Below are 14,169 nucleotides of genomic sequence, written 5' to 3'. Positions count from 1 at the left end.
TAGTCAAAAAAGGAGTGAAAACTAAGAGTGGGCATTTTCTGAGGGGGGCCTCAAGTCACAGAAGTTTGAGAAACAGTGGTCTAGAGCAAGTGCAATGCGCTGTACAGCACACAGCCTTCAGCCAGACAGGGAAGTGGTGCACAAGTAACCCTGACAGATGTCTGGGCAGGAGGAGAGCGCATGGAGTCGTCTCCATCTTCTCTTGGATGGGAAGTAGCAGCCTTCAGAGTAAGCAGGAGCCCTTCTTTTGTGCTCTTCTGCTGTCATGTTAAATGCAGCTGCCAGAATATTTTGGATTAGGGCTTTTGTGAGAACAGTCTGTTCTTCCTAGGGTCTGCTTGAGATTTGTTGGATCTTCCTTTGTAAGCCATTCTGCCCCACAAAGAGCCACTCATTTCCCTTGCGGTAGCTCATATGTCAAAGAACCGGCAAGATGCTGTTTGTACAGGGCCTTTGCCATTTAGCAGGACTGAGCGCATGTAGGGCAGATTTGGGGAACACTTTTTCACACAGTGGGAAGCATCTCTCTACCTCCCTTCATCAATCTAGCACAGCAGCAATGAAACACTTAAATAAGGCTCTGAGGTTTCCATTGAGAGAGCCCAATATTTACCTCCTAATGACAAGACCCAGGGTTAAATTCTCAGACTTCCTGATTTAGAGAACAATACGAATAACCAGAACAATTGATTGCATCTCAGAATGGGGCTTGTCAAGTGTTGTCCCAGCTCCACTGTCATAAACTCTGTTTTTGGCAGATTGTGGATTCATAGGTGTCAAGGCTAGAAGCGATCCTTGAAATCAGCTAGTCTGACATCTGCCTTTCAAAGCAATCACTGTGGCCTTTAGAAATGACAGCGAGATAGCAGCATGTCCTCTAGTTCCCTGTGGGATTTCTCAATTCAAACCAATCACATTTGGCAAAATAATCGTCCAAAATAAAACTGGGGGCTGGGCCTGGGGCAGGGGGTTGTGTTTGTGGCAGCTCAAATCTGGCTGCCACAAACACAACCATCCCCAGAGTTTTTCATATGGATGGCGCATGCTGCCTATTAGGGGCAGGAAGCAGCAGCCTGATTTCTTGTGGCACTTAGGGTCCTGCATATAGTCTGGATTCTTTTTCTGTAACCTAAAACACTCTGATGGAATCAGCCTCACCAAAAGCACATCGGAGAGGGTGTTGCTTGTCTCGACTGTGACTAACATGCTGGTGGGAACCAGTTAAAGCCCAGTAGGAGATCCTGTAAATGCAGGTTGCCTGCTGCTTGCTTGCCGCTCATGTACTTAACAGCAGGGGCTGTGCTGCTGGGTGCTTTGTTGTCATTGTTTGTGAAATGCCTCTCCACTTCATTGTGTGACGCTGCTTTTGGGGGTGATGGGGCCGCACCTCCTTCAGACTAATATTCCAGTGTAATTGCTGTTATTTTTGAATCATTTGCTTCCTGCTTTACTCAGAAGGTGCTTGAGAGATCTCTCACACTGTTATTTTTGTAATGAAGCAATGAAGGTTTTTGGAAATCCCAGTGCCTAAACAGCTGCTTGCATTAGAAGTCTAAGGTCCACAGGAGCTGGATGTCTTGAGAGGGCACAGCAGGTGTCTGGTGCTTTCAATTCAATTACCTGCTCTGGAGTTTGAGTCCATAGGGGATACTGGCTTTTCTGGGCAGGATTATGCACGTGGCAGGTCCCTTCCTTTGGAAAGCCACCAAGGAAGCTTTTGCTCCTGACCAGTTTCTTTCCATGTTGGCTGGAGTGTGGGCATGTGTGCAAATATTAGATGGAGCAGGGGTGACTTATGCATAACACTTCACTGTTCAGTCCTAAGGAATGGGTGGACAGACCAAGACAGAGGTCATTCCTCATTTTATACTACACTCTCCCACGTCTTGATTGACTGATTTATGCTTCTTTCAGTTCAGAATCTGGGTCGCCCATACTGGCTGACGCTGGCTCCTATGTACCTCTGGATCATGATTTTCTTCAGTCAGCCGCACAAAGAGGAGCGGTTTCTCTTCCCCATATATCCCCTCATCTGTCTCTGCGGAGCTGTGGCTCTTTCTGCCCTTCAGGTGGGTTTCAGAGGGAAGTGCTGATTTTTTTTTTTTACAATCCAGCACCTATGGGGAGTTTAATTGCCAACTCACTTCTGTCTCATTGCTCCCCAAAGCTTGGGAACATCTGCTGCTACAACACAATCTGCAGAGCGCAGCAGTGCCCCACGTGCAGTTCTGAGAGTGTGTGCAGTCAGCCATTCTCGACCTGTTAGCTGGCAGGGCTTTTGATTTTGGGATGTCTCTCATGGATTCATAATGAGACCCCAGAACCAAAGAGCACAACAGTTCGAAAGTTAAAATGAGTGTGTGTGTGGTGTGTGTTGCTGTCACAGAGCAGCTGCCTAAGTATATTCCTCCAGTTCAAGTGGATGGAGACGGTGTCTGCAAAATCATGTAGGAAAACTACTAGGATTTCTCTCCCCAAAAAGGTTCATAGATTAGATTCATGAATGTCATAAAGACGTGAACGACTGTTAATACTGCAGCACTCTTGAGCTTTGGTGCAGACTTCTGAATAGCTCAGCCACAAAGGTCACATTTCACAGCTTCATAATGCAGTCACGGTAGGTGTTTGTCAGGGATCCTAAGGAGGAAGGGCTTGGAAGATCTGGCCATGAGTTGTTTCATGGTGAGCCAGGGTTATTCTCCACCGCATGAAACAAGATTTCTGGGGAAGGGCAATGGCAGTGTTGTAGTATCAATGCAGAGAACATCCAAGAAGTGTCCCCTGGGTTGATATCAGTGATATCAGCGGGTACCACCACTTTGTGTCCAAGGCCTCCTGCTCAGTGGGCTAGAAGGAGCAGATTCCATGCCTTTCCCTGTACGTTGCTAGGAACGACACACTTAAAGAGGGAGAGAGATTGTTTATGAAGTGTTTTAATCTGCATTTATTAAACTCCTTTTTGGATTCTTTAAAAATAGCTGTTTCCCAATGCTGAGAGTAAACTGTTCCAAGTCAGCTCAGGCTGCACAACACTGAAGTTGTTCATCTCTTGCCTGAGGAAAAGGTGCAGACGCTAGTCCTGTCAGAGCGTCTCCCAGTTGTGCCCCTCTGTTCTGCCATTGCCCCTCCATCCTGGAACGTGATACTGCTTGCTGTCCTGTGGCTCCCTCTCAAATCATCCTTGCAGCAGCCCCAGGCCCTTACCCACAATTGCCAGCGCCCCTCAAGGTGGGCTTGCCTTCCTTTCCTCCTCCAGCCTGTGCGGAAGGACCATCCTTGTGCTGAATGTTCGCAGGATCTGGTCCCACATCCTCCTTAGGCTTGTAGCCCTGACTGAGAGTCGCTGTGTGCGGCAGGGGAGGCTCCGCAGAGGGCAGTGGTTTGGGACACCTGCCAAACGTGATTGCAGGAAACCCTAATGTGTATTTCTGTCCTGCATATTTTAACACCATGCATTTGGTTTTGCCCAGGATGTAAGATCCAGCTGGGGGTTTAATCTTCCCCACTCACTATGCAAGCCTGGAAGGAAAGGGGCTCCCAGCCCCTCCCTCAGACCAGTTCCCCCATGGGAAGATGGCTGTTAGGAGATAAAAGCAAAGGAGTTAAGAGGAGCAGAGACCGTGTTAGGCCAGGAAGTGCATGATGCCTCCTACAAGGGGAAAAGAGGAGGTGTGGGAGCTGAGTATGCTTCACTGCTGTTTCTGCTGGATGTGCCCCCGGCCATGTTAGAGCATCAGGACCCTTTATATATTTCTTATAGGGATTTTTTTTTAAAGAAGCTCGAGGCTGGGCTGCATGTAAAGAGGGCTGCACATGTGTTGGTTCTTCATGTCCCTGCATCCTGTTTCAAAGAACACAACTTCTATTTGGGGAAGGTGACCAAGAGTCGTGCAGTGGTGACCTGGTGGTGCGCCTTCTTTTAATGGTGGAACAAGTCTAGCTAGAGAAAGGGAAGAGAGTTTCCGCATGAGTCTGTGGGGAGTCCTTGTGGCGGGTCCTTCCAGGGATCAGTAGAAGCAGCATCTGTTGGGAATAGCAGGGCCAGAGGCCTGGTCTGGAGGGTGCTGTCAGGGCTGAGGAGAAGGAGGGTTGGACAGCTCTTTAAATAACCTAGACCTGCAAGAGGGAAATGCAGTGAAATGGCATGCATCTCTGCGCATTCCTGCGGGAGCTGAGTTGGGAAAGCTGAGCTAATGGCACTCATCTCTTCTTCACTCCTCAGAAATGTTACCACTTCGTATTCCAGCGTTACCGCCTGGAGCACTACACGGTTTCCTCCAACTGGCTGGCCCTGGGGACGGTCTTCCTCTTTGGGCTCTTGTCACTGTCACGCTCAGTGGCCTTATTCAAAGGTTGGTGCAGTAGGATTGCCCTGGTCTTGTACCCAGAGTGGTTCCTGACCTGGGAATGACAGGGCTGGAGTGGGCATAAAAGTGGTGTTGCTTTAACTCAACCAGTCTTGTGAAACCAGTGCATCAGTTTCCTTCTTGTACAGGCACTGGTGTAGGTGATATGGGAGAACACAGTTTTGTTCCAGCACAACTTGTCTCCCCACTAGGGAATGTGCTATCTGTCACAGAGCAATACCCACTACCCAACACAGTGAATCACAGAGTTAGAAGGGACCTCGAGGGATGTGTCTTCCAACCCTGCACATACAACATCCGTTGGGCTTACACATGTACTTAGCTTTAGGTCCTACTCAAGAAAACATTGAATCCATCCCCAGTAAAGGGACACTTACCTCGGTACAAGCTTCACAGGCGTGGGTATGTGTTCAGGTGCTTGAATCAGGGCTGTAAGTAACCATAATGACTTTGATGGGCCAGTCACCTGGGTCAAGTTAACACAGACATCAGATTCAGGCCATCTGCAGTAAGGGCAAGAGAAGAGCGATAAAGGTGCCAGCTGACAGCATGATAAAGGAATGGAATTTGAAATCCAAGTACATTTCATTTAGTCCAGAGGCCTTCAGGTAAAGCCCTGAAAGTTGCTTGGGGCTTTGCACATCTGTTTACTCATACCTTTCTTTGTATTTATTTTCTTTACTACGGGTGCCTGCATAATGTTCCAGTTACGGTCATCCAGGAGTCGCTGGATGTTCAGTAGGACGTGTTTTCTGTGAGCAACATGAAATGCTTGTTATTTTAGCAAAGCCCTTGTGGTAACTGCCCCTGCTGTAAGCTTAGCTAAGCCAAAGCTAAATAGAAATCAGTGGGATGGGCAATGTCAATAGCAGTTAAGTGGCAAGGACTGGAATGCTTGTGATTTGGGGAGTATTTGGGGAAAAATCCAGATGATGTTGAAGGAGGCCCTGCTTTGATGTCTCGCATGGGTTGGAGTTAGTGTTGACGGTGCCTGCTACCAAGTGCTGGTACCGTTTTGCCAGCTGCTCCATGAGCTGAGGGTGGGGACTCCAAATAGTCACAGAGGTCTGTCTGGACACTAAGCTAGAAGCAAGACATGAGAATACTGCCCACCTCTTGAGTCTTACTGACAGCCTTCCTCCTCTGTAGGCTACCATGGGCCTCTGGACCTGTATCCGGAGTTTCACCGAATTGCCACTGACCCGACCATTCACACAGTGCCAGAGGGGAGGCTGATTCATGTCTGCGTGGGCAAGGAGTGGTACCGATTTCCCAGCAGCTTTCTCCTGCCAGACAAGTGAGTTGCTCTTCCCCCCTCAGGACCTAATTAACGAGGTGCTGAGGAACGAGTGCCTCTTGTAAATAAAATTTCCGAGAGTGACCTCTGGGTATGTTCTCTTGCGTTCCAGTAGATTCACTGAGCCCTAGACACTTGTCTTGGCGAACAAAGGGCTACATTATATTGTCTGGAAACCCTTGTGAATTTGGGGATCTCCATTTACGTGCATGCCTTCCTGCTTTTCTCTTGAGAGTAGATTGCTGCCAAATTGTGCTTTTTTTGTTTTCTCAATCCCACCCGCTAGTGGTTCCTACAGTTTCATTCCAGATTTCCCCCCTTCTCTTCCCTGCAGTTGGCAGCTCCAGTTCATCCCATCAGAGTTCAGGGGCCAGTTACCGAAACCATTTGCCAAGGGACCAATGGCCACACGGATCATTCCCACAGACATGAACGATCAAAACAGAGAAGAGCCATCCAGATACGTAAGGACCGTTTGAGCTTTCTTTTCCTTTCCTTATCATCGTCTTTATTTATTAGGGTCACTGCAGCACTGAGGGGTCCTAGTTGAGGACCTGGATCTACTGTGTCAGGTGCTGCACAAAGAGAGAACAAAAAAGGCTTACAGTGGCATGTAGCTGCATCCCGAGGCAGGATCAGGTTATGTGGGTGCCCAAATCCTGGCTACATTTCATCTCTCTTATTTGAAGCGATTTATAAAAAAAAAAACCAAAACCTCCTGGTAGTTCTAGTTTCTTAATCAATGTGCTGTTGTTTTCTGTGATCCCAGGGAACTGAGCTGAGCTAACTCAAGTCATTTGAAATCCCCCACGCAAAATGTTCGCTGAGGAGTATGGAGAACTTTCCTTTCTTTTAGAAGTACGTAAATAACAATGTCTAAGGTGTTCGTCACAGAGCTAACAGGAGCTTTACCTGAAGCCATTTGAGACACAGACATCATTCATTTTGAAGGGAAGCTGTTGAGATAACATATATCAGTGTGGTATATTTGTTTCTTTTCCAGGTTGTCTGGTGTTACCGCACCAAAAATACCACTTTTTCCCCTTGCCAACTTGCCTGCTGTAGAATTATTTAGCAGATTAAATGTCAGAGTCAGGAGGCAGTTTTCTGCTAGCCCTCTCCCTCCCCCCTCCTTTTTTCTTCTACAAGGACTCTTTGGATTCACAGCTTAGACCACTGAATTCGTGCGGAAACATGTTCTAGTCAGATCTCGCATAGGATTCTGTATTGCTGCTTGGGCGATGGTGTGCACACTTTATGTGTAGTGTTAGCTGGAGAGCTTTTAGTCAGTGTGTTTGTAAGGATCTGGCTTTAGCAAACAGACATATGATACTACTCCCTTGAGGGGGATCTGGGAGAGGAGTCCTGCTCCCGGCACTGGACCAGAATACCTGAGCAGGCCCCGGAGCAGAGGCTAGAACCCAGGCTGCGGTTTGGAAGTGGCTGTGCTGAACTCAATCCCATTAGCACGTGTTAGGCATGCTCCAAGCATACCAACCAAACCAGGCCTTTCAGAGAGCTGCCTAGCACATGAATCCTCAGTGTCCTGGGACCCGAGGCCAGCACCAAGATGTTCACCTTAGCCAAGCTGGTGGCAGATCTCACCTGCAGCATGGGAACTTGAGGCACCCAGGTCAGTTTTCTGGTGACAGTTTCGCCCTCCCCTCCAGCCGGTCCAACCCCAGTGGGGCTAGAGTTCTTGTAGCTGATTCATTTAGATTGAAATTCAGCGTAATCCTTTTTTTGGACCTGGCCATAAGTGACTTGCTCTGTGGCATCAGTAGAATTGAACCCGAGTGCTGGGGTGTGGTTGTAAAACATTGGCCCTTCCTCTCTTTGTCATCTGAGCAGGTGACTAAGACGAACAGCTGCACACTAGCCAGTGCCTTTCTTCCTCTTCTGCCAGCCCCGTGAAGGGTATCTGCATGTTTGTAGGAGGCACTCTGACACCACACAACAAATCCTTAGCTGTTGTAAAGTAGCATGGCTCGCAGAAACCAATGGGCAGAGGCCCACTTGCACCCCCGGGAGGCCCCTGCCTTGGCAAGACACCCTTGGCGCAGTGTATTTACCATTGGGTGTTGGGGACTCGGGCTCTCCGCTAGCACAGGAAGAAACCGAGTGGGGACCAAGGCAGGGGCTTTTCTGCAGGACCAGGGTGCAGCTATTTTGAGCCCCATTACGCAGCTCTGGGACACGGGAAGGAGGTGGATTCCCACCTGAGAGGAGCTGTCTTCCGCAGTGCATGTCATTTAGGAAAGCTTTAACGGTGGCATATTTTTAGCGCAGACAGCTGGCTGGGGCACAGCCTGTGACTAATGAAACCAGGCGCAGTTTTGTTTCACGATTGTCTCTTAATGTCACCCTACAATTTTGTTATTTCTTCTGCAAGCCAGAGGGACCAGGACAGATTTAGTCCCTGCAGTCAGTTTGAGAAATACAGGAATTAGCAACTTGATGTAAGTGGGGTTTTCTTAAGTAACCCTTGATTCGGAGCTGCTAATAATACCAGGAGAACAGTGCCTTCTGCAGAGCAAAATGAGCTGTAAGGCATTGGAACCTACCCTGTTCCAGAGGCTGCCAGCAAGTGCTGGAAGGAGCAGCCAGGACCATGCAGAGGAAGTCAAGCTAAACGGTGTGAGCCTGTTGCTAATTTAAAGGTGAGAGGTCACATGTGGTAATGGGACTGTCTGAGCTGCAGGCAGTTCTGCTGAAGCTGGCTGTAAACAGCTTGGGAAGCACTGAATAAATCTCAGGGATCCTGTTGTTGTGGGTCACTGGGAAAAAAATCAGGATTTAGTCATCGTTGCACTAAGGGTTTAATTCTGTGTCTGTTACTCATGCTAAGGAACACTTAACTCAGACCCATTGTTCCACTGGATCCAGTGTCCCTCTCGCAGACAGGGTGATGCTGGTGATGAAAGGTACTGTCCCTTACAAGGTTCAACAGGTACCAAACGCAGGGTCTAACAGCATGAAACTTTGCTTGAAGTCCCTGACTTTGGAGAAGATTGATTTTGGTTTGCATTGTTGTTCCTTCTTCTTTCCCAGGATCCTCACTGGTCATGTCCCAAAGCAGATCAGTGACCCGCAGGCTCTGATAGCTCAAGAAGACATCTCAGAAACGAGGGGTGTTTGGACAGGGTCTCTGCGAGACATACATTGACTGGGCTCTGACAGAGCAAGTGGGCAACATGCCATGCTGCGCAGCATGGGCAGCCTGGCTGGCCCCCATTTCTGTCCAGTTGCCAGCACAGAGCAGAGCCATTACAGCCCTGAGCAGTGGCTGTACCCAGCATCCTGCCCATTGAGCGCACACTGCTCCACAGGATGTGGTCAGGCGCCTTCTCCAGTACCACGTCACACAGCAGCTGCACCAGGGTGAGAAGGGCTGCAGGAGGGGCTTGTGCATTTGGGACTGCAACCTGCTCTGGGCACTTTGGTGAAACCTTTCCATGCACCCAGGGCTGCTTCAGGGCCCACACACAACTTACAGCCTCCAGAAACCCTAAAACAGGATGCCAAGCCCTATGCTGGCCCCACCCCAGGGTGAGTGTCACCCTTCACTTCATCTTCAGTTTAGGAACGGGATAATGTATCCTATGGCAGAGAAATTTTTGTCCTGGAAGCTTCAGTCCTGTCGAGGAGGCACTGAGGACAGAAGGGGCCGCTGGATCTTGGGAGCTGCTGCTTGTTCAGCACAGGAGCTTGCAGAGGCTCTGAGAAAGCGCATGACTTACAGACCAAATATCCTGAAAATGCATAACTCTCCCGTGGCTTTTCTTTCTGCCACATTCTGCTCAGCTGAGCTCACGGCCGTAACCTTTCACCTGCTGCTCCAGTGCAACACGGAGGAGCCATCTAGGCTCCCCTTCACCAAAGTGTTTTCAGCAGTTTCTAGCAGAGCCCAACGTAGATGCAGGAGAGTGACTCTGAACATGCTGAGGGACGTTTGTAACACACAATAGCGACACAGCTTGGGCAGCCTGGCTGGAGGGAAGCAGCTTGCGGAGTAATGCTGAGAGAGGGGTCCCTGTTTGCCAGGGTTTCTGCTGCCTGCAATGAAGCGTACGCAGGAAGAAGTGACTCTTGCACACACCGTGCACAGGTTTGCAGCTTTGACTGGGTGAACGAAGGAGCTTGTAGCACTTCCGCTTCACCATGGAGCCCCCGCGATGCAACAGTCTTCTGGCTCAGACGGTGCTTGCTCCTTTCTCTTTAGTCTGATATAACTTAGCTCTTTGGTGTTTTCCTGAGCTGGACAGACTCTTGCCTGCTTATTTGGGCTTGTTTGGGAGCCACCCTGCTGTCTGTTTCATTCTGCTTTTAATTGCAGAAGTTGTCACTAGAGGGGTGTTACCCCTTTGTGGTGCAGCGGGACCTCTGTCCATGTGCTGCTGGGTGCAGTGATCCTGAGGGGACACAGAACCACCCAGCCTTTGTGCTGCCGCTTCCTTCTTCCTAGCGAGGCCCATCTCAGGAAGGCGCTTAGCTTTCTAAGTCCCACCAAGGTGGCTGAGATGGGGCATCTGGTGGGGCTAGCCTAAGTATTGGTCAGGGATGGTTTAGAAGTGGCATTACTGTGGGGCTAGACCAGGTGACTCTCAAGGTCCCCTCCCACCGGCGATCCTTTGGTCGTCCTCGCCCTGCTTCCTTGGTTCTTTGCCGCAGGGTCTTCCTCAAAACTTCCCTCGCAGTCACCTCCTCCCTGGATGGGGTTTTTGATCTTCCTTCTCCATCCCACCCCCAGCTTTGGTAGCTCAGATTGTGCTACAGCCACCTCCTCCAGTTACCATGCCCAGGATCCCGTGGGCATCTCTGGCTAAGGAGCCTGATCACAAATCCCATAGCTCATGCTAAGGGAAGCAGCTGCAAGATGGAGATGAGGTTACAGGGTAGAATCTGGGCAGGAACGGTGGAGGATGAACAGGAGCCTGCTGCCCTCCATCAAGGAACATTTCCTGCCATTGCCAGCATCACAGCCGTGACTATGGTGCCCCAGCGCCATCCCGCCCTAGCTGATCATTCAGAACGGTGATTCACTTCGGGCAAAGGCCTGTGACACATTGTACAAGAAGACAAATGCTGGAAGGCATTTCAGCCAGCCCAAATCCACCTTGCTGCCGCGGAGTCTCCATGGCACTTTCTCCCCCCAAGAACATTGTCTCTGTTTTGATGGCAGGTGCCTTCAGCGGTGGTGTAGGGTCAGGGAAGAGAGAGACAGGCTGCTTCATTCTCCTGTGCGTCTAGCTGGGCGAGTCCAAGCACAGGCTCTGATGGCAGCAAGGTCTTCAGGAGGAGTCAGCTGCAGCTTTCAGCTGCTCCTCATTTTCATTGCTGTTTGCTGATCTAATCATGCCCAGATTAGCTGGAGCGAGGGAGCCACACTCGGATATTTCCCCATCAGGTGTTTGAATGGGTGACGGCTGCAAAGTGCAATGGAGTCCGCGCTGTTGTAGGCTGGAACTTCTTGGGGCCTTTTCCCTGAATATCTTTGCACGTCTTTCCCCTCTCTGGTCACGCCCCAGCCTGGGAGCAGCGCTTGGGTATCTGGGGACTGTAGCACGGTGGTGTATTATTCAGAGCAGCGTTCTGCCTACGTTGAGAATGGCCTCTGAATGTTTTTAATCTAAGTACGTGACATTAGTGCCCTCCTATCTTTGCAGGGGATGTGCAGCCACTCTTGCAGGTTGTTACCCTCTCCATAGCACCAAGGATCTCAAAGCACTGTGTAAAGTTGAATTAAAATCTAACAGCACTTTAGGGAGAGGAGGCAGTTGCTATACCCTTTGACGGATGAGCAAACTGGAGCACGCAGAGGCATGACATCCTAAGGGCACACAGAGCCTGGCACAGAATCCAGCAGGTCATTTTTTCAAAAAGCACCCAAGGTCCCGTTCTCACGGGTGCCTTCGACAGTTGAGAACCTGTGTCCCCGTCAGTGACATGCTATTCGCTGCCATCCCAGCTCGGTCAGTCCAGAGTGCAATGAGCTGTGAGCCCCGTGCCAGGAAAAGCCCCTCTAACATAGACACCGTCACAGCAGCAGAACGGTGCTGTTGCTAATGCAGGTCGCTGGGCTTTGGCAGGAGAGAAGTGACTGCTCGCAGGAGTGTGTGAATGAGGTTCTGGAGTACATCTGGGCTTTCAAAAATGTGACATATGCTCCTAAATCACTTGGTCCCTTTTGAAAGTGCCAGCGCACGTCCCAGTCCCTCCTAGAGCCAGATCCCACCAGTCCTGACTTCTGGTCACCTGCCTCCACCACCAGATTGTTGTCCCCTTAGATTGTGCTTTCTGCAGGGCGTATCCCATCCCTCGCCTACTCTGTTATGCTTATTCCTCAAAGGAAGCTCGTCACAATAGGAGCTAAAGGCCTCTTGGTAGCTGGCCGCTTCTGTTTGCCTTTTCTGCCTGTGGCAGCTAGTATAGTCCTGTAGGAGTGTCCAGCAAGGGAGGCGGTGGCAGCAGCCTGCCAGCTAATAGCACAACCCACCAGTCTCCTAGCAGGAAGGGGGACATTGCATAACCAGAGTCTCCTGAGGACACTGCCCGGGAGGTCACACACGTAACTCCCTTGGGTTGTGCTGCTTCCTCGAATACGTTTTCATAACTCAGCCGAGTGTTGCCAAACCTGTGTCAGGGCACAGCAGCCGCCTGCGTCACTGACAGCTGATAAAGGCCTGCCTGCAGAGATGCCGTGACCCTGGAAGTGCGGTGGGATCTCTGCAGAAGCGATAAGGGGATGAGAGTCAGCAGTGCCGCAGGGCAGCGGTATTCAGGCATGACCCCCTGTCATTTCAGGCTCCCAGGTATCTTGCCAGAGGCTATACTTATTGCTCCTGTAAATCCAGTTCAGCACTGGCAGTCTGCCAGTGGATTAGCGCAGGTGTCATGTGATTCAAGGCTGGCGATGGGTTAGGGAGAACACGTAATCAATTGGGAGGCAAAGCCTGGGGGTATAAAAACTAGATGTGCCTCTGTGGGAGAGCAGACTAGGAGTGGTACCCTGATGCACTGTGCCAGCAAGGAGCATTAAAACTACATGAGCATAGCTTAACATCCCTGAGATTTGGTAAGGGGTTGCCTCCTTTGTATCTGTCATCCAGGTTCTGAGCCTTTAGGGTTCTTCAGAGCCAGGTTCTCACGCTGAGACTCGCAGCCTCCTGACTTCAGGAGCTGGAGCTTTAAAAAATATCCAGAATATTCGTAGACTTACTGTATAATTGCAAGAATCAGTTAGACTCTGTGGCCCTGAGACTTGGAGCCAGGGAAGGGCAGTGAAGGAAGCTGACTAGGAACAAACAAGATCTGGTGTCAGGAAATGCAAACCTGTTAAAGCCCAGCAATCCAACACCCCCCAAAGTCGGGAGATTCCTGACAGCAAGTGCTAATGAGCCCACGTACCATGTCCTCAAGTCAATAATGCTGCACTGGCTTTTGCTGTTGCTGAGCGGTGTTGGCCGGACAGCACAGGTGAGCAAACGTAAATGGGCTGCTTTAACTTTGGAAACGTCTTTGTCTTCAAATTGAAGAGAAAGAATGGCCGGAGGGGATGGATGGGAGGGTTAGATCACTCTACAGTAAGGAATTTGGACTTGACGTCAGCCCACCAAGCATTTCCTGTCCTTGGAGGACAGATTTGAGGCCCCTGCCTGGCTTGCAGGCTGCTAGAACAGACAAGAAAGAGTGGCTACGTGGTGGGGTTTCACCTCCTGTGAAACACGGCTCTGCCCCACCTGTTGGTCGTGACAGCTGGATACCAGAGCATACAGCGATGGAGAGCAGCGGCCTCAGTGCAAGATGCGTTGTTAGTGTGTGGCGCTGGGGTGGGTCTTGGGCTCCCCTGCGGCCTGTTCCAGAGCCTGTTGAGTGCAACAGGAAGCTTTCCTTTGCCGTAACTAGGTATCACATCAAGCCCAGACTGTTTGCCTCTCAAGAAAGGGTCTTTGTTGTCGTTTACATTTGTGCAGCACCTAGCACAGTGTTGCTGATCAGGCCTTTGGGCATGGGCAGACTCGCTACTCGACAGTATGGGGGAGCAGGCAGTATTTAGTAAACAGGTCCCCCAGGATGGACACAGTGAGGCAAAATCTAAGATGATGTCAGGCTAGCAGCGAACCCCTGATCCCGCCACAGGAATTCCTCACCAGATGCAGCAAATTTACTCCGGTTTCATAGGCTTGTGCTTCCTGTCCTCTCCTTACACCAGTATAATGCTGCTTACCCCTGTGCCCTGGTCCCATGGACTCTACTGCAGTACGAACAGTAAAGGGCAGTGAGAAGCAAGTGCCAAGTTGGGGCCCTTCCCGGATTTCATTACTAGAATTCCTCTGGCTTCCAGGAAGGTTTCTCTGCCCGTGTGTTCATCTGAGCTGTTTCTGATTGTGGGGCATGCTCCCTTGAGCTCCATTGCTTGCCTTAAGCTGTGTTACCGTAATAAGAGCACCGGAGGGGAGGTGTTCAGCTTCGTTAGCTGTCATCCGTGATACCAGTCGTGGAGGT

At 50.3% G+C, this 14,169-nt stretch overlaps 1 protein-coding gene across 1 annotated transcript in view; it reads left to right on the top strand.

Moving 5' to 3' along the window:
* The window catches only part of ALG9 (ALG9, alpha-1,2-mannosyltransferase), a 51,438-nt gene that overhangs the window by 21,711 nt on the left and 15,558 nt on the right, over positions 1 to 14,169 (top strand). Inside the window, exons 9-12 of the mRNA XM_019508534.1 lie at positions 1,915 to 2,069; positions 4,223 to 4,352; positions 5,517 to 5,664; positions 5,999 to 6,128. Of these exons, the coding sequence (XP_019364079.1) occupies positions 1,915 to 2,069; positions 4,223 to 4,352; positions 5,517 to 5,664; positions 5,999 to 6,128 (563 nt within the window). The remainder of the gene's footprint in view (positions 1 to 1,914; positions 2,070 to 4,222; positions 4,353 to 5,516; positions 5,665 to 5,998; positions 6,129 to 14,169) is intronic.

This window comes from Gavialis gangeticus, unplaced genomic scaffold (genome assembly GCF_001723915.1).
Source record: "Gavialis gangeticus isolate Ggan-Ray unplaced genomic scaffold, GavGan_comp1, whole genome shotgun sequence".
In the NCBI taxonomy this organism is placed as follows: Eukaryota; Metazoa; Chordata; order Crocodylia; family Gavialidae; genus Gavialis; species Gavialis gangeticus.
This window is presented reverse-complemented; position numbering and strand designations above follow the sequence as displayed.